At 38.7% G+C, this 19,816-nt stretch overlaps 1 protein-coding gene across 2 annotated transcripts in view; it reads right to left on the reverse strand.

Annotated features, from left to right (window-relative positions):
* TRHDE (thyrotropin releasing hormone degrading enzyme) overlaps positions 1–19,816 on the reverse strand; it is a 201,101-nt gene that overhangs the window by 74,633 nt on the left and 106,652 nt on the right. Inside the window, exons 6-7 of one of the 2 annotated variants that reach the window (XM_079993790.1) lie at positions 15,835–15,972; positions 5,054–5,119 (exon numbers count right to left, since the gene is read on the reverse strand). In XM_079993790.1, the coding sequence (XP_079849916.1) occupies positions 5,054–5,119; positions 15,835–15,972 (204 nt within the window). The remainder of the gene's footprint in view (positions 1–5,053; positions 5,120–15,834; positions 15,973–19,816) is intronic. The other variant, XM_079993791.1, reaches the window with a different exon arrangement.

Genomic DNA, 19,816 nt, shown 5'->3' on the forward strand with positions numbered 1-19,816 from the left:
CACTCACCCCCCAAACACCACTTTATACAAAAACTTGTATCTTCAAGTAAGCAGCATGTACAATTCTAGGGTCAAGCAGACTGAGAAGAGACAAATAATATAGTACACGGTGTATAGTAGCCATGGGACAAAGAATAAATTAGCTGAACTATTAGAAACAAAGGTATTATATTCCTTCTCATATAGTGGTAATGTCTCTAAGAAACAGAGCAGGAAAAAATGATTTATTAATTTTTCTTATTGAAATAAGATGAAAACCTGCCATGCGGTGCACTCTGCCCAACCACCCAGGACTTTTTTATAATCAGCCTCAGTTTCAAGTATTACTAGACAGATCTTAACAAGCAATTGGATATCTTAATAGATTATCATGCATTATTGAAAATCCAGGCAAGAATACACAAACAGAAAGCGAGAGTGTGTGTGTGAGAGAAATGTACAGGAAATGTACAGAATATTTTCAATTTAGCTATAGACCACCCCCAAAAAACTAAAGTGCCTACCAATGGATAGGAAAAAAGAAGACTCAAGGAAAATTAAAATATCATGCGTGTTTTAAAGACCCAAGCAGTGGTTTCCAGGAAGCAAAATAAATAATATTTTGTTATGTGCAGTGCTGATTTCCTGCAAGTAATCTAGCCTTATTTCTTACTGTTTGCATTTGGTTGGGGGACTGGTTAATTGCAGTAATGTCCGTGCACATTCCTGCACCAGTAGAGAGTAAGTACTAGATTATGATGGAAAAAAGGAGTCAGGTCTGACCTGGGGGTGGAGTGGAGGAGGGGCAGCATTGCTGTGCTGCCACCCCTCTCCTGTACAGGCCTGTGCGGCACCCAGCCACAGCTCTGCTCCTGTGTCACTTCTGACCCAGGAGGCAGAAAGAAACAGGGGCATCGCAGCAGAGTTGCTGCCCCTCTCCTCAGCTAACCCACTGAGTGGGGGTTGGAGGCTTGGAGGGCAATTTTCGCCCTCCATGCTCCCCGCCGCAATTGCTAGAAAGCCTTCCAGGAAGGCACTCTGGCAATCCTCAAAGGGACACCTGTGCATCCCAGTAGGCCTGGACGGATTGGGGGGCATTGCGTGTGTGACGGCACACACACACAACACCCCCCCCCAATGTTGGGTCACCTGATCACTCCTAAGTAACACCACCCAACAATTAAAACTCAATTGCATCCCTGGTTTTCTGGGATTTTGGGGAGGGGGGTGTTAATGAAGCAGTTGAGGAGACAGGAGGAACACAAATGGAATGAAACTCAAAATGAGTCCAGCTGAACACTGGCTTTCAGTATCCCAGGCCACTAAATTCTTGTGAACCAGCTGATAGAGATGGGGACTGGGAACACGGTGCTCATGGTTTCACTCTTATGAAGATGTCAGATTCCAAAAGGTGATGGCAGGGGATTTTAGCTTAGTGCTGTGGCATGTTTCCTATGCTGTTTTAGAACATAGGAACTGGGTGGTATCATGGCAACTAACTATCTTCACTTGTAATCTGATCTAGGAGTATCCATGAACAATCCTTAGCATCCTCGTCACCATTTTACAAACATCAGCTAATGTATATCCTGTGATCTCTCCTGCCTCTAATTGTTTTTAATACTTGAAAATTCTCTGTTGATTTTATTGATTTTTGGCTTTACCTGCTATTGTATTTTACTGTTTAGGTGTGAGTGTTTTCCTACTGCTTTTATGGATTTTATCTTTTATTTAGGGGTTTCATTAATTGTAAGTACAGTGGTACCTCAGGTTACATACGCTTCAGGTTACATACGCTTCAGGTTACAGACTCTGCTAACCCAGAAATAGTACCTCGGGTTAAATAACTTTGCTTCAGGATGAGAACAGAAATCTCACGGCAGCAGCGGGAGGCCCCATTAGCTAAAGTGGTGCTTCAGGTTAAGAACAGTTTCAGGTTAAGAACGGACCTCCGGAATGAATTAAGTACCGTACGTAATCAGAGGTACCACTGTACTGTAAGATACCTTGAGGCAATGTGTGAGAATAAACAAATAAGTAAGCCCAATCACATAACTGGAAGTGTGGGGTGTATCTTGGAAGTCCTAAGCATATATGGGTCAGTTCTGTGAGAAAGATTCATGTGATAAGCTCATGCGGTTTTATAAATTACATATTTTCCCAGCAACTTGGGTGGCATTCCTTAAAAATACTTCCCAGGCAGCTAGGCTAACATTTAAAGGGTCTCTCAGCTTTAAGTGTCTGTCTAGTAGAGTGGATAAAAGGTCCTTGGCATGATGTATACAGTACAACCAAAACCACAAAAGATGTTAATTTATCACAGAGACAGGAGATCCCACAGTAAACTAATGCAAACTGCTGATGATGCACTAAATCAAAGTGAGTGATGAACACAAATATAGCAGCAACTGAAGTTCAAAAGGATACAGATTTGTGTGATCAATGAGCTGCCAAATGGCAAATGAAATGTAATGTAGACAAACTCACAGAAATACACATTGGTCTAAGAATAATCAAATCATGCAAAAGATAAATGCAAAAGGACTCTAAGCTAGCTATCCCCTCAGGGATGGATATGACAGCATATACCTCTTTAAACAAAGCCATACTAAGGTATATTTGATCTTCAACAACTATAGTTACAACCCATGTCCAAAGCGCAATATGAATATAGAAACTGATTTTTCTTTAAAAATAATAATGTATGGATTTTTTTAAAAAGTGTTTATTCTCTCTCTCTCTCTCTCTCTCTCTCTCTCACACACACACACACACACACACACTATTTTACTAGGATACTTCATTCTTAAAAACAGGCCAAGTTACCTACCAATGTCAGTTCATGTAAGGAATAACCACAAACAAAACTATTTTAAATGAAATCATCACACATCAGTCAATGGCCGTCAGCCAGGAGAGAGAGAAAACTTTCCCCTAATGGTTTGATATAGACATCCATTTACAGTGATGTAAGGAGGGCTTTAGAAGAATGCTAACCATTTCCCCATCCCACCCACCCCCATCAGCTGCCTTATTACCTTTAAAACTTCTACCAGAAATAGACACTGCAGAGACAGCTTAATGCAGTGGTGAATGCTGGACTAGGAACTGGGAGACCAGCACTGCCACTCGCAAGTGTCGCCAAAGCCACCTATCGTCTGTCCCCTCGCCAACAGAAGCCAACAATCACCCGCCCAATTGCCACAGTGACAACCAATCAACACCAGCCCTTGCCTCAGCCACCAATAACATGCCCAATCACCACTCACAATCTCCTGCTCTTGGCAGTAACCAATCCCACGCCCCCCCCCCATGCACTATCCATGTATAAGACAACCCCCAACATAATTTTAAAATAAAAAAACCCTTGTCTTATACATGGAAAAGTACGGTGTTATTAATTACAACAACCTCCAAATACTTGAAAATGATGTTGATGGGTTATACCATATTATCCTCACAGCAGCAGTTGGACTAGGGTTAGGGTGAGACATAGTGACATAAAAGTTTACTTGCTGAGATTTGTAGGTAGGGAACATTTGAACCTCAGTCCCCCAGTGCTATAAAGCCATACTAGCTGTCTATTTCTACCTTCTATTTCTTCAGGTAATCATTTCCATTTATTTATTTAATATGTTTTTGCACATTTATAGCACCAGGTCTTTCAAGGTGGCTTCCAGTGTATTAAAAAGACACGGAATATCCAACAAACACTCAAATGTAACCATAAACTGCCATATATTCCCAATTTAACAGTAAAAACAGGAGTATCAATAGCAACAAGAACATCCAGACAAGCATAACAATACTAAAACCAAAATGCAGGTAAACATGATTAGTTTAGAATGGGTATATTAACCATTTTTAAGTTCCTGCACACAAGTTTCTGGTGGGTTCCCTTCCCCTGAGGCAAGCAAGCCTAAAAAGAAAGGTCTATATGCATACATATTATAGAAACAAGAAAACCAGATGTTTGGAGGCAATTCAACAAAACTCTATTTCAAAACACCACCAATCAAAATCCTGCCAAATTTCTGGGAGAGAGAAAAAGTATTCTGATATTATTTCAGTCATTGCCATATTACACACATCTTTATATGGTACAGATGGTATGCTTATTTAACTTTTGTTTTCTATTTTACCTTCCAGTCTACAGGGTTGAAGATAGAATTACCATGTTAAAATATGACCTGATCCCAGATGTAGTTTATTTAAATTTCAGATTGAAAAGCTTACTAAGAACAGATAAGATTGATTGCTCCTTCCATTTTAGCATAATTGTATTTCAGGTGAACATCAATTTACTTTAAAGGACACCTCTAAGTAACAGACTGCATCATACATAATTCATCAATCACAGCTGCCTGTTACATGATTTACTTAAACAGATTTCAATGGAATAAAGGGAGTTGCATTGTTTTTCTGCATTGGCTTGTTTGCTTTTAAATTGTTTTGGAAACTTTAATTTACTTGGAATTGTTCTTGGAAAGAGTTTATCCTTGGCAAAGTGCAAGCTAACATTCACACCATTCAAAATTTCATCCAGATGTGCTGGCCATTAATTTACTGTTAAATGCAAAGTGAGTTTCCAAAATATCATTAAGGCAATGAAGAAATCGTGCTAATCAAAAGCAAAAGGGTTTTGATGAGAGAGAACTATTTCTTCACAATATTATGACAGTTTTTTAAAAATATAGCTTGCGTTTTCATTGCTTTTGTACTTTAAAAATCTAACCCCATTCCTTCTGAAATCACTTAAACTTTTATATATATATATATATATATATATATATATATATATATCAGTGAAGATAGCAATTTTTCTCAAAAAGGTGCAAGTTCATGATGGATTCACAAATGGATTAAAAAATGGCGGAAGGCACCTTTATTTTCTTAAATGGCACAAGGTTTTACACTGCACTATCTATTTTTTCCTGCTAAAGCTTGTCTTAAATATATATCAGCAATGCAACAGCTGTAGTTTCAAAAACTAACAGAAATATATGCAACAAAAACACAAAGGCAGAAATGCAAGCACAAGCACACAAGAAAAGAAGGAATGTTTTCTACATACTTGTAGGCCCATCTGAAACACTGAGTGACCCATAAAATTAGCCAGCATTCGAATTAAAGCTGCGCCCTGTGAACATAATTCATAAAAGGAAATGTTGAAAAAAAATTACACAAACATTCTTACAGCAATAGCATATGCAATATACATTTAGTCCCTTTAATGATTATTATAGGCTTATCATAAATAATTACATTTAGAAGCAGGCAATTTTTTATTCAACATAAGCCGAGTATGAACTCACACATGCTTTGTGGAAGCAAGAGATAAAAGAAACATATTATCTGGAAGTGGGAAGCTAATAAACCATAAAACATAAATATTACCAAATGTAGTGACATGTTAGAAAAGCACATTATTTTCATTAGCTAGCACAACACTGTTTCACCTTAAGAAGAAAAGTGTAATGAGATGGATGAAACAAAAATAAAATATGACAGGTGCAACACACATAGAGTATATCAGATTGAACTAGGCTAAGAAAACATGGCTGATTGAGGTCCAGTCACAAGCCCCTATGTAATGTTAAATTATGGGTTGACATTACATACATGAGTCATGGGCTCCTGCCCTCTGCCCTCCTCCTTGGGTGCAGCTCTTTTTAACTTACCGTATTTTTCGCACCATAGGACGCACTTTTTCCCCTCCAAAAATGAAGGGGAAATGTGTGTGCGTCCTATGGTGCGAAAAATACGGTACATTGGTTACCTGTTTTGTCTAAATGCAGGCAGAATGTGGTTAGCCTTATCTATGATTTAGGAAACAAACAGACTTCAAACCACGTTCATGATACTGGCATGCTGTGTGAAGGTAACAAATAGCCATCATGACTATTCTCAATTGATAGCCCTTGTTGTCCTCCATCATTTTTCTTTTTCCCATTTTAAAGCCATCTAAGGTGGTGGGCAGAACCACACATTATAGCAAATTCCACTATTTAACTATGCGCCGTGTGAAGAAGTACTGCCCATTGTCTGTCCTAGATCGTCTACTCTTCAGATTCATTGGAGGCATTATGAGAGAGAGAACTTATTTTTCTCCACCTTTTTCATACATGTCAATAATAATGTTATACACATCTAACAAGCTTCCCACCTCTTCCCCAAGCCCAAGATGTTGTATGCTTTCATTATAGGGAGTTTGTCCAGCCCATTGTTCATTTTGGTTGCTCTTTTCTGCACCTTTACAGCTCTACAATATCCTTTTTGAGATGTGGCAACCAGAACTGTTTACAGTTGCATGTGCACCAGAGCAATCAGAATACACTCTTGAGCTTCAAGTTGGTGATTATAATGTTTAGCTTGTCAGAGGCTTCAACGGTGACCAGATTGGACATTTTATCTTGTGGCAAGCCCAATGCAGTTTGCAAAATGGGTTTTATTTTATTTTTAAAGACAACTTTGCAAAAGTAAGAAAAAATGTCCACCTTTTAATCATATTAAACAAACACATTTAACAAATGATAAATTCATAGGGGTTTTTTTTAATCATGCCTTATGTTAACAGTAAGTATGTTAATCATACCTTCTGTTTACCATTAAAGAAAACTTAGACGTTTCATAAACTAATTTGTAGTTTAAGGTAGGTTCTTGTTCTGAGCATTAGTCAACGTTATAATCAATTCCACTGAAACAAACCAGTTCCACTGCAACAAACTATGCAGAACTTCAGTAAGTGGGATGGTCACTGTCTTCTGTCCTGAAAAGCATAATGATTTCCCAAAATATATTATGGGATTCCAATAGCCATTAGAGAACAAGTAAGCATGCTAGATGCTGCCTCTAGATCACATAGTTGAATTGGAGAGGCGGAAACCATCCAATAGCTGTGAAAGAAAGGTAAGTTTGGAAACATTCAAAATCTTTTGTATTAACATACAACTGCATTTTACAAAGGCAGAGAGAAAATTATGAATCGTTGACCTTTTGAAGACATCTAAAATGACCTAGAGCCTATGAACATAACCACTTCAAGGTGGTTATGCAGTGAAATCCTCAAAACGTGACCTAAGATGATGGGTGTGGAGTTTGTCAAGAGGAACACATCTTCTGAATGTTCCAATACATGCTGAGTTTATGTATGAACACTACCTTGTTAAACCCATTAAGGTTATTAAACTTAATAGTTGAATCGAAATCTACTCTCAAAACCAATTTGTTATATCAACGTCACCTCCTCGTTATTTGATATCATAATCACAAAGGCTTCATTCTCACCTACACACTGAACAGTGACTGAAGCTGCTTAGAAGCAGTTGCGGGTTGAGCTTCCTTCTCCTTCTAGGAGAACAAAGTAATTTTATAACTCACAAACAATAGGAATGAGAGCAGGCCCATGCAGGTTGTGAATCTTCTTTCATTTCACTAAAAACATTTCTGAAATAATTAATCACCATTCATTTTTCAGAAACTCAGACCACCCTGTGATCTCAAATCCATTTAAACAAAAAGACGACAACAGGTTGCAAAGCACTCACACAAGAATCTGCACATTTCTGTCATTTGAATAGCAGCCAACAAGCAATATCCAAGTCACTTTTACTGAACAATTATTTTGTTGACACTAGACAGACACAGCTGGATGCCAGTATGAAATTTAGCTCATTAGGAAATTCACAGCATGAATTAAAGTTTGAGAACAAAGCATGTCAAACTCAGTTCTTAAAATGACATTTGAAAAATCTTTCATAAAATAAATAAATTAGATTTGAAGCACCTTCATGAGCGTCATCAAATGTGCTTTGATAAATTTCCAAATCCTAAAGATAAAGGAAGTTTCAGTGAAATCAATATGATTTCCCTGTAGTGTATATAAGCGGGGTTTTGGGTATTTTTGTTTTTTGTTTTGCTTTTTAAAATGATGGCAGGTTAAAGCTGAAATCCTAAACACAAGTACCCAGAATTAGACCCCAATGAACTCAGTGGGACTTCCTGCAAAACAAATATAGATTTATGTATTTATGTATTTATTTGGTTTTGATACTGTCCTTCAACTGAAGATCACAGAGCAGTTTACAATATAACACAAACATACTTAGCATAATAACAAACAAAAATAATAACCCTCACCCCCCCCCGCACACACATAAAAGTTCCAAAGGCCATCGATTGTTTAATTGCCCAAAGGCATGGAAGAAGAGGAATGTTTTCGCCGAGATATGTAATGAAGGGGCCAGGCAAGCCTCCCAGGCAAGAGCATTCCACAGACTGCAGAAAAGACCCCTCCAGACCTCTCGCGGAGGAGACACATTAAAAAGAGCCTCAGATAATGATCACAGGGTCTGGATCCATTCATATGGGAAGAGGTGATTCTTGAAGAATTGCAGTCCTGAGCTGCTTAAGGCTTTACAAGTCAAAACCAGCAGACACCAACTGGAAGCCAGTGCAGTTGGGTCAAGATTGGCGTTATATGTTCAAACTATATTGCTCCAGTGAGCAACCTGGCTACTGAATTCTGCACCAGCAGAAGTTTCTGAACCATATCCAGAGGCAGCCCCACCTTGCCAAAAAAGGAAATACTTGATGATAGTTGTTTAACACTTCTGGGTCCTAGGAGGTCTTCTTAAGGAAGGGGCACACCATTGCCTCCTTCAAGGCAGATGGTACCTTCCCCCCACTCTAATATTTATTGTTTAATAGTTATTATTTAATATTTTATTAAGATTAATTGGTTAATAAATTTGTTTGTATTCTATAACTTTACTTCATTTTGTAAGCCATTTTTATTTTTTACTACGTAGGGCAAAAACTTTGTGCTCTGGGGCCAAAGCTCTAAACAATAAATTTAGAACAGACCTAAATATATCTGTGAATCACCAGGCAGTTTCTACTTCAGCTTTTTCAAAAAGCAAATATTACAATAAGCAACACCGAACTGCATTTTGCAGGAAAAAATAGACTTTAAGATTTGCCTACCATGTTGCTTCCTTGCTTGATTATGGCTGAGACAACCAATGGTTTACTCAATTAGAAAATTAATTAACTTTGCAGGTGACGACTTAATTTTTCCATAATAAATGAGAAAGGACTCTCCATTGCTTTGTTGTGACTGTTCCACACACAGTTACACTGAACCTGTAGATTTATCCCAGTAAACCACAGGTATACCTGCAGACCACATACCACACGAGTCATGCAGGTATTGCCTAGTATGTTTTGTGAGTGCTGGCAACAGCCAATGCAATATTTCTCTGGGAGAAAGGGTCATTTATAATGGTAATTACACATCAGAAGTTCTTCTATATATGCTTGAGGTTTACCTACAAGGAAGGCTGCATCAGCTCAGTGGAGGATACTTATAGATCATGAAATATCTGCATGCTCCTTCTGAAATGGATGGTGATGTCACCGAGAACTCCAGCAATATTTTACAGGAGGAAAGAAGATGCTTTGCCGAAATAGTTAAGGGTCTGCTCTACGATTTATCTGAGAAAATGTAAAGAAATCTATCTGACAGAGAATGAGAAAACGCAGCTCTGCCTCCTGGTACACTTTACAGTACTGAAACTCGGATGGATATAGACATACTAAAGATAGAATAAATCTTTGAGGAAAATGATCAGATGGGGAAGCATCATGAATACAAACTGACAGTGTATCTTGAGGGAACAACTTTATACTTTATATTTATCAATCATATTACTAAAAAAAATGCACTGTCCTGGCGGAGTACAGTTGTTAAGAACACAAGCTATGAGCAAGAGGTGTTCTCAGTTCAAATCTCAGTTTAGTTTTAAAGCTCACTGGGTAGCCTTAGGGATTCCACTAAACTCCAGTCTCCAAAAATAATGAGAGAATTACACTGGGATATTCTAGAGATAAGAATACTGAGCAAGGATATGTAGCTCTGTGAATACTTAAGGGGAGTACAGCATAAATATTAACTACTATTATGCAGTTCTTTATCTGTGAATGCTCTTGGTAATACATAGCTACTTCACATACTGAGTGATTTCTTGATTTTGTCTAAATTGTTAATAGTTTCTTCCTGTTAAGAATAATATGAGATGGTATGGAGGTTGGTTGGGGTATGAGGATGGCATACTAATACAGTGTAGGTATTAAAATTATGAGCCCAACCCAGACATTAGAATAAAAAGCTAAAAATTGCAAAGCATGTTCTTTTTATATCGATGATAAAAAATAAATACTGAAGGTACCACAAAATAAGAGTTCAGAGAATTGCTGCTACATTTCTTGCTCAAAACATCAATATCTCCCAAACTAACAAACTAAATTGAACACTCTTGAGCTCTAAATGGTCAGAAGATCTCAGAGAACAATTGCGGACAAGCTTTTAAAACTTAGGATCCAGAGAGCATTTTCCATATGTTTATCATGACAATGAAAGCAAAGAAAAAGAAATAGGAGAAGCAGAAAATATGGATACCTTTGTATGCCCACAATCTTTTTCTAAACTAGAGCTCCAAGGGTGATGATTCCCCCCCCAAAATCTATACCTGTATTACATTTGAAATTGTTTTATATAAATTGTTTTACTTGCTGCTGGTTTTATTGTTAAAACATTTTGGGGTATTTTATAGGAAGTGCCTCATAAATGGAATGAAATCAATAATGCTGCCATATTGTTGGTGAAGCTTGGAAGGCATATAATGGAGTTTCCTCCTGCGATCCATGTTACTCTCCCCACATTTCCAACAGTGTTGCAGTAGGCTCAACACAAAGGGGACTGCATCTCTGCATTTTCTGACTCCTCCAAGCTTTTCATGTGGGTGGACTGCAAAAAATGTACTTCCCCTTCTCAAAAGAAAACTATCCAGCATCTTCATAGTATGGCCATCCTGTCAACTTAGGGATGAAAAAACTCCACTGATGTATTCTACCACTGATAACTCTTTTAAAATATATGAAGCCTAGGTTTGTGCTTTAGAGACTATTAGAAGTCAGTGCTTTTCTAGTATTTTTATAAGAGCGTGTAAAAGAAAATGAGATTCAACAGGAAATAAACATAAACAAACATGTCCTTCAAATGGACTTGAAAATATCCTCCCCAACCATTCATTGTAAATATAAAAACATAGCGCAGCCTGCTTAGTTGTTCAGACAAAATGTTGCTGGGACTTCATTTATATCAGCAGTTCCATTTAGCCCCTCCACCAGGGCCTCTCTTATGTGTTCTGACACCACTGACAAGGACAAAAGCACAATATATTTTTTCATTAAGCATCCTTATGAGAAAATCTTCAAGGATGGGCAAACACAGGAGGTTGATGAAATTATTTACACAGATGAGCCATCACTGAAGTTCAAGTACAATACTGAACAAAAATAGTACTTAAATGCTTATCACAACTTCCACTGCTTCATTAACTTATTTTGGATATTAAACTAGCTCTGTACACTGAAATAGCGTCCCAAATGCACTAATTTACAACAAAAATGCTCATTGTAATGGAATCATAGTAGCAAAGTATGGTTTGAGCATTTTCACAATAAGAGGAAAATGTATTCCAAGTAGTTTGAACCTGCCTACAGAGACAAATAATAAATGAAAGAGACTTAAAATCTGATGTTGTTAAAAGAAGATTGGGGAACATCCTTATGAATTGCCAAGAGGGGACAAAATGTGGCGTTAACATTCTGTCTTTATAAAGCAGTAGTATGAGCAGAAATAGTTGTCCATTAGGTCTAAGGTCAATAGTTGCAGGCTTCTGGCTGCCCCCTATGCAAGTTGCATGCTACATAGATAGTTGTGGACTGAAGCAGTGCCCCAAAGTTGCAGCACAGTTGTGATGATGTTAACTCCATTGAATGTCCCTTTCTGAAGATTAGCTTGTACAGCTAAAATCAATTTGGGGGTAGAATCAGGGAAATCTTGAAAGAAAGATTGGTCAGAATGCACACAGAATTATAAATGGGAATGTTTGAAAAGGTCAGCTAGATTTATATGATTAACTACAGTAGGTCAATAGGTTGGCAGCTACCTCTGAGGTCCAGGGATATGATGTTTATACAGTTACCTGCAGGAGGTCAAAAGGCCAGCAGTTACCTTTGCAATCCAGGGACACAATGTTTTTTATGGTTAATTGTAGGAGGTCAAACAATTGGCAGTTACCTCTGAGATCTAGGGGTACAATGTTTACCTGTTGCCTACCTATAGTTGGCTCCCCACCAAGAATCATAGTCTATCGCCATAGAAACATATCCATCCCCAAGGAATTTTACAGTTGTCAGTACATTAGGAGTCAATCTTTTTACATTTGTCGGGGTGGGGGGGCAACGTTGGGATGGTGATAGAAATATTCTATGTTTATTTCTTGGATCATCGTTATAGGCAAATAAAAGCTGGCAAAGTAAAGTGTGATTAGCTTGGGGGTAGGTCTGGCTGGAAAGTTTTGGGGGTTAGGCATAGCTCTTCCATAGACAGTCAAATAAGAAGCTGGAAAAGAAGACAACGATGAAGTACAGGAAAGCTTGAAGCCAGCCCCGAGAAAGGAAAATGAAAAAATGAAAATAGAAGAAAAAAGAGATTTATTTATTATAACTTATTATTTGACATCTATGATAGCTTTCTTTGGATGCGGGTGGCTGACGCTGTGGATTAAACCACAGAGCCTAGGACTTGCCGATCAGAAGGTCGGCGGTTCGAATCCCCGCAACGGGGTGAGCTCCCGTTGCTTGGTCCCTGCTCCTGCCAACCTAGCAGTTCGAAAGCACGTCAAAGTGCAAGTAGATAAATAGGTACCTCTCAAAAGTACGTCAAAGTGCAAGTAGATAAATAGGTACCGATGGTTCGCCAGAAGTGGCTTAGTCATGCTGGCCACATGACTCGGAAGCTGTACGCCGGCTCCCTCAGCCAATAAAGTGAGATGAGCGCCGCAACCCCAGAGTCAGTCATGACTGGACCTAATGGTCAAGGGTCCCTTTACCTTTATAGCTTTCTTTAAACACAAGTCGATTTGAGAGGGGAAAACTGCAGTTGCTAATTTATGAACTACTAGTACATGGTGCTCTTTTTAATGGATTCAACGAAAGAATTAAAAATCATCCAGATGGAAAAACTGTTTCCTAGTTCCAGGTTATCTGTTTCAGTCTGCTTCTGAACCTAAGTTAAAATCCTCCCGGAGAGCTTCTATACATGGTAGACATGGAGGACAGAAAGTGGAAATGACAAGTACATTTAGCTTGATAGATATTTAAACAGCATGCATTGTATGGGATGTCAAGGGATGAGCAGTATCTCTGGTGGGGAACACATTGTGCAACTTCTGGGGTAGTTCATCCATTATTGGTCCCCACCCAGCACTCAGCATTCATCTGTGGCTCCTAGAAGCTGTTAGCGTGTGTCAGTGGCCATACCCTAGGAAGCAGCTTCAACTGGTCAACTAAGGTAAAGGTAAGGTAAAAGTTAAGTCCAGGTAAAGGAGACTATGGGGGTGCAGTGCTCATCTCGTTTCAGGCTGAGTGAGCTGGCGTATGTCCACAGATAGCTTTCCGGGTCTTGTGGCCAGCATGACTAAACCACTTCTGGAGCAACAGAACACCGTGATGGAAGCCAGAGCGCACAGAAACACTGTTTACCTTCCCACTGCAGCAGTTTCTATTTATCTACTCATACTGGTATGCTTTCGAACTGCTAGGTTGGCAGGAGCGGGGACAGAGCAACAGGAGCTCACACCATCGCAGGGATTCAAACCGCCGACCTTCTGATCAGTAAGCCCAAGAGGCTCAGTGGTTTAGACCACAGCACCACCTAAACCAGGTGAGGGTAGCCAATGGTTCTCAAACCCTCAGTAAATTAAAGACTTGTCTTATCCCCTACATGCAAAACCAGGATCTGGCAGATTGAACAGACAAAACCAATCATGGGTGCAATGGTCAAGAAGGTGATTTCTGCATTTGCTGTAGAGGGAAATGAGGGCCAGATGGGTTTCATCAACCTGCCAAGATAGCCCATCTAGTAGAAGTGAAACTCTGATCCACTGTCTTGCAGCTATACCCATTCATGAGAAAGGCTTCAGGAATATACACTGAAGAACAATCCATACCCACTGCCTTGTAGGACATCTTTGAGAGAAGAAAAGGCTGAGGGATAACCAACACAAATCTGGAGTGGAGTCCCTAAGGCGGTTGGATGGTGTCTTATAAGCTTCCTTCTGGCAACTCCTGCAGCCAAGCTGGTGCCAAATGTTTTGCTCTGTTTTCCTTTGGACCACATCAGCAAGGGCAAGAGTGGGGTCTTGTTGGCTGGGCAGCCCAGGACTTCCATACACACTGCCCAGGCTTGCGTCCCAGTGTGTGTCAGGTTTCTTTCCAGAGTGCATCAAGGTAATACCTCTAAAGCACTGTTTTGTTCAGAATGTTGAATGAATCTATTAACAGTAACATTCCTGATAGGCACTATACTTAAGAAAACATAGGCAAACTCTATCTTAGTGTTTGGTTGAGAAATGAATATGAATAGAAGAAAATTAAAGATAGAAACAAAAATGTAGGACTTTTTGTTATTTAAAGACAAACTAATTTAACTGTTATAAACCAAAATATTCCTATTATCTGTGGGGGAGTTCAACCTCCTCATTGGCTGACCTGCTAGGATATCAAGAGAATTTATGATACTCTAGAGGCTAGGAGGATGAATCAGCCCAAGAAATACTGCCTGACAGTGCAGCTTCTGTGAAAGGAGTAAAAGTGGTTAGGGGGAAATTTCACAAACATCTTTGGAGAAAGAGCAGAGCAAGTCACACCAGATGACTCAAAGAAGTAATCAACACCACGCAGATGGAAAGCTCCCTGATCTCAGATATGAATCAGACAGAATTTCCAGATATGACAGCTAGAGAGAATTTGAGTCTGGAAAAATGCCAAAAGGAAACTTTACTTGGGCACATATCCATAATAATATTCTGTCCTGGTTCTGATTGAGTTTGAGTTCCCAGAGAAAAGGAGAGGGTGTTCTGCAAACATCACACATGGGTAAAAATATACCACAATCTATCCTTCATAACTGCACTCATCCATGTTCCAGGAGTGTTTTGTTCCTTGTGTTTTGTTTTGTTTTAAAATAGCATTAATAAATGCATTTCTATTTCACGTTGAAAATTAGATATTTTTAGGATGCTATCACTGGATGTTACCGATTATTTAAGTAAAAATATACTATAGTTAATGTGAAAAGGCATTTAATATTCTGCAGTCTGGTTTCAAATATTCCTTTGAAGCCTTTGGCCACTAACTGGCTAATGCCACTCGATCTTATTCTTAGGATGGGTGTTGGACTATGCGCACGCACACTTTTAAAAAGGTTTAAAGTGTTCTCAGTGCTGTTTTAAATATGATGACTTATTTCTTTTTTTAAAAAAATGCATTTATTTGTGCTTTTAGTTGTATCTGTTGTAATTTATGCTATGAACTGCCTTAGGTGCTGCACTGGGAGAAAGGCAGGATATTAAACTAATAAACTGATTACATTTTTAAAACACATTTTTAAATGCAATTTATAAATCAACTTCTGCAAATTGCCATGTGAATTTTATATCTACAGAATTTTATATCTGTAGTTGATTCAGGACACATGGCCAGCCTGACACAAAATCAGGTTTTTAAAATGGGCAGTGGACCGATTGCCTCTACTTTTGGAGCTGGTTATAAGGGAGAATAATGAACAGACTTTGCCAAATATAGCCTTTTCCTTGCTGTGGAAGAATCAAAAGCCTACATAACCATGCAATTAAAGCGCAGTAACTCCAAGCTATGGAAATAATAGTATGTGAGATTATAAATACCCCCGAAATCCAACAAACATGAGTTTTGTTCTGCTCCCACCTTTTTATACGCGATCCAGTCAAACACTCTGTCAATGTCTGTGGCTTGCTGCACTTCCTGTGAAACCGGGTGTGAACTAGCCAGGCCATCAAGCAGCATTACTTCATGTAAAACATCTGTCAGGAACCTCTGCTTCTCCTGAAATACAACAAAACACACTCGTACATTTGCAATTACACAGAGATTTGTAGTTGCACAGATAAAAATCTGAAACTGTGAAGATAGCAGTTTCACACATTCCTTTATGCATTCTGATATTATGTGGATTTATTAGCTGGCAGCTCATCTGGAGAAGGAACAGTGAAACAGTTGCTCAAACAGGATCTCCACATTTGCAGCACGGTATCCAAAGCCCTTTGAAGGAAAGGAATATTATGAAATGCAGCGCCATAATAACTGCATGCTAGACGTTTATCTATTTCTAAGCACAAATAGCAGCAGCCAGTGCAAAACACCACCAACAACAACACACACCATGGAGAATAAGAGGTGGTGCACTCCTTGCATGCCTATGTGGAAACCCCCGCCCCTCCAGGTGATGGACCAAGAGCAATGAATCTCCGCCCTCTATTTAAACCGAGTGAGCAGACCTGAGTGAAGCCTTCTCACTCTTGGTCTGCTCCTGTGGCCACACCCCCAGCAGCACCGCAGATTGGCTTATTTGAATAGGGGTTTGGCGGGAACCCCCAGCGCTCTGCGGTGCCGGGAAGGTAGGTGAGCTGGTAACCCAGCATGTCACCCAGAAGATCGGGGGTGGTGTATGCAGGGCCGCAAATGGCGTTCACCTCTGATGGGTGCGCAGTTATTCTCAGAAACAGTCATGAGCATGGCTCGTTCTATGCAACACTTTCAGGAACTTCAGAGAATAAAATGCTTTGCAGAAAGCATGCTTTCTAGTGTTGTACTTCCTTTTTGGTGTTCATGAGCTGCCTTATCCCCGGTTTTCAAATCATACATATATGGGTTAAACGTACTGACTGGTCTTACTTTGTACGTTGTCATGAAATTATGGTTTCACGTTTATCTACACTGCACACATTTTTGCACTGACATCGACCTACTGATATATCACTTTTCTGGGTGTTTTGCATTTTTGTAAAGATATATAACAGACAGATGAAATAACAATTCATGTAATTCTACATATGGAAATGTTATGGCTATCAGTGAGCTAATTTAAATTATATTGTGAATCAGCTGAAAAGCTGTTCCACTCCTGCTCCATCTGGAAGTCAACTTTTATGTGAAAATGCATTAAAGTACATGGAAGATATTATTACATATTTAAACTACTGAAAAACTAGATCTAACCATTGAACACACACATGGGGTTTAGAAACTAGGCACATCAGATTGGACTTGGAATAAATGTGCAACAGCTTGTTACTTGCCTTGACTGCAGAATATTTGAACAAGTTACTTGCTCCTTTAAGAATATCAAAATAGGTTATCCTCAAAGAGGATGGAGCTATTAATAGCAATATTAAATTTAAATGTAGAAGGAAGCGAATAAGTGTATTTAGGAAGAGATTGTTTAATTTACCTATGCTGAATATATATGTCCTCAAAATCTACCTTGAAAACTATTGAAAGGTTGGTAGAGATGGATTTTGAAGCTGGATTTCCTGGACGTGCCTTGCAACATTAAAATCAGGTATTTTGAAAGCAAGAATAAATATTAATGTTGTTTTTCAGTTTCTATTGGCTTATAGGCCCTAAAAAGACTGGTGTGTAAGCCAACCTGGGAGTAAAGATTATCAGATTTCACTCATGAAGGAAAGCAAAAATCATGAAATTACTCAATTCAGAAGAACCCATTCCATTTCTAGGATGTTGGTGCCTTTTCCACAATGGCCCAGCTCTCACGACATAATTAGCAAAGCCTTGGCTTAGCAAGGCCACACAAGCATGTGAAGGGAAAGCTAACCTTGGTTTAACTCAGCACTGCACAGCTGGAAAAGGATCAGCACCTACTGGTTCCTCTCCTGACCCAGCATGTTCATGCGGTCAAGGTTCAGCTTAGAATGTTATTCCAACCAGGCCAAACCATCCTCTTAATAAGTGAAAAGGGACCACTATTTGATACCTTATGATTTCCCACCAGTGGTCCATTGATCAGACACTGTAAATATTGGAGAGCAGTCTCACAGGTATCAACTGTATCTGAAGAACTGTATCTGAAGAAGTGTGCATGCACACGAAAGCTCATACCAATAACAAACGTAGTTGGTCTCTAAGGTGCTACTGGAAGGATTTTTTAAATTTAGGTATCAACTAAGTTTTACTCAGCATAGACCGCCTGAAATAAATGGACCTAACTTGAGATCAATGTTTGGGCAACTGTAGTTTATTTTTAGACAGCTACCAATTTTATCATAGATTTTGGGAAAGCTAATGAGAACAAATAAATTTTGCACATGCTTGTTCCTGGGAGTTTTTTTTTGGGGGGGGGGAGGACACAGTAATTTACAGTATACAGACCTATATAATAGAAAACAAAACAGCAGCAGTTAAATAACTGTGGACATAAGATTGGCAGAAAAGAGTGACAATGTTTGTTTATAATTGTTAAATGGAATAAAGGGAAAATATATATGAAAAGATTCCCAACATAAAGTTCATTCAATTACTGTGCCTGATTCACTGGAAATGATCTGTTCCTTCTCCTCGCCTCCCTACCCCAGCTTCAGGGAATTGTATATACCTATCTACCACGATAAAGATAATGTAATTTAGCAGTCACTGTATGAATTTTATAATACTTATTGAGACATAAACAAAAGCTTAAGGTAGTTAGCATGACAATGATGCTATACTTGAACCAGCCACATTTTTTTTAAAAAAAAAAGTTTCCCAAACATAATATGAGATAGCAGGACAAAAGAATTTAAGTGTGGGAGAGAAAGTGAATTGCATCCAACAAGAGAACAAAAGGAACAGCACAATGTAAGTCATAACTGATAATTAGTGTACATAAGAGATCAAAGGCCTGAATGTTAACAGAACCTCTTTGTTCTGGTATAGGCATTCATATGGTTCACAGATTAAGAGACCTGTGTGAATAACACTTAATAAGGTCATTCCATTCTCTAAATCATATCCCTAGCAAAATGCTTTAGCATTTCTAAAATATGTTTTATTAGGCAGAGGAATAGGAAAGGGTTATATATGCTGTCTGAATTTCTTTATATATTTTATGCCTATGAGAGCGAAAGTAGAATCTTCTCCACTTTTAATTAAAATTAAAACCCAGGAATTTTCTGCCTGTAATGTTCAGCGCAGAAAACGACTGAAACAGTGGGGACTGCCTATGTCAACTCCCTAGCCAACAGGACCAGTGGTCAGGGATGATGGGAGTTGTAGTTCCAAAACATCTGGAGGGCCGAGTTAGCCCATCCATGCCTGACCTATGTATTCTAAGATTCCTTATTTGCAACAGCAACTTTTAGCTTTCTTCCTCCATCCTCATAGCTATTTAAAAACTCATTGATGCTCATAATATTTGAGCTAGTCTTCCTGAAAAATGGGTGTGGTTATTTAATATATTTATATATTATTTTCTTATAAAACATAAGGCAGATATTAACATCCCAAGCCATTTTGGTGAAGTGGGCCACTATTAGAACTAAGACATGCCAGGTTTATCCCAGGACTATGGACACTCTTTAACATTCTGGGCGACTCACAGCAGTTTACTATTATACAAATATTTACAAAATATAGCTCCCTATAATTTTATAGAGCAGACAAAGCAAAAAGGGAAGAGTGGTGTATATAAACTGTAACATCTCAGGTTGAAATGATTTCCATCTCTGTTGTTCATCCAATGTTTTTGTAAGCTGCACCTTCTGCCATCTAAGGCTCACATTCCTTTCCCAAACTCATTCATCCCAACCTAGAACAATAACAAGTCTTGCGGCATTATGGCACAAGGTTTCATACCATGAAACATCCTGGAAATGGTAACTAATTAACACATAGG

The sequence above is a fragment of the Podarcis cretensis genome, assembly GCF_951804945.1.
Source record: "Podarcis cretensis genome assembly, chromosome: 10".
Taxonomy (NCBI): Eukaryota; Metazoa; Chordata; class Lepidosauria; order Squamata; family Lacertidae; genus Podarcis; species Podarcis cretensis.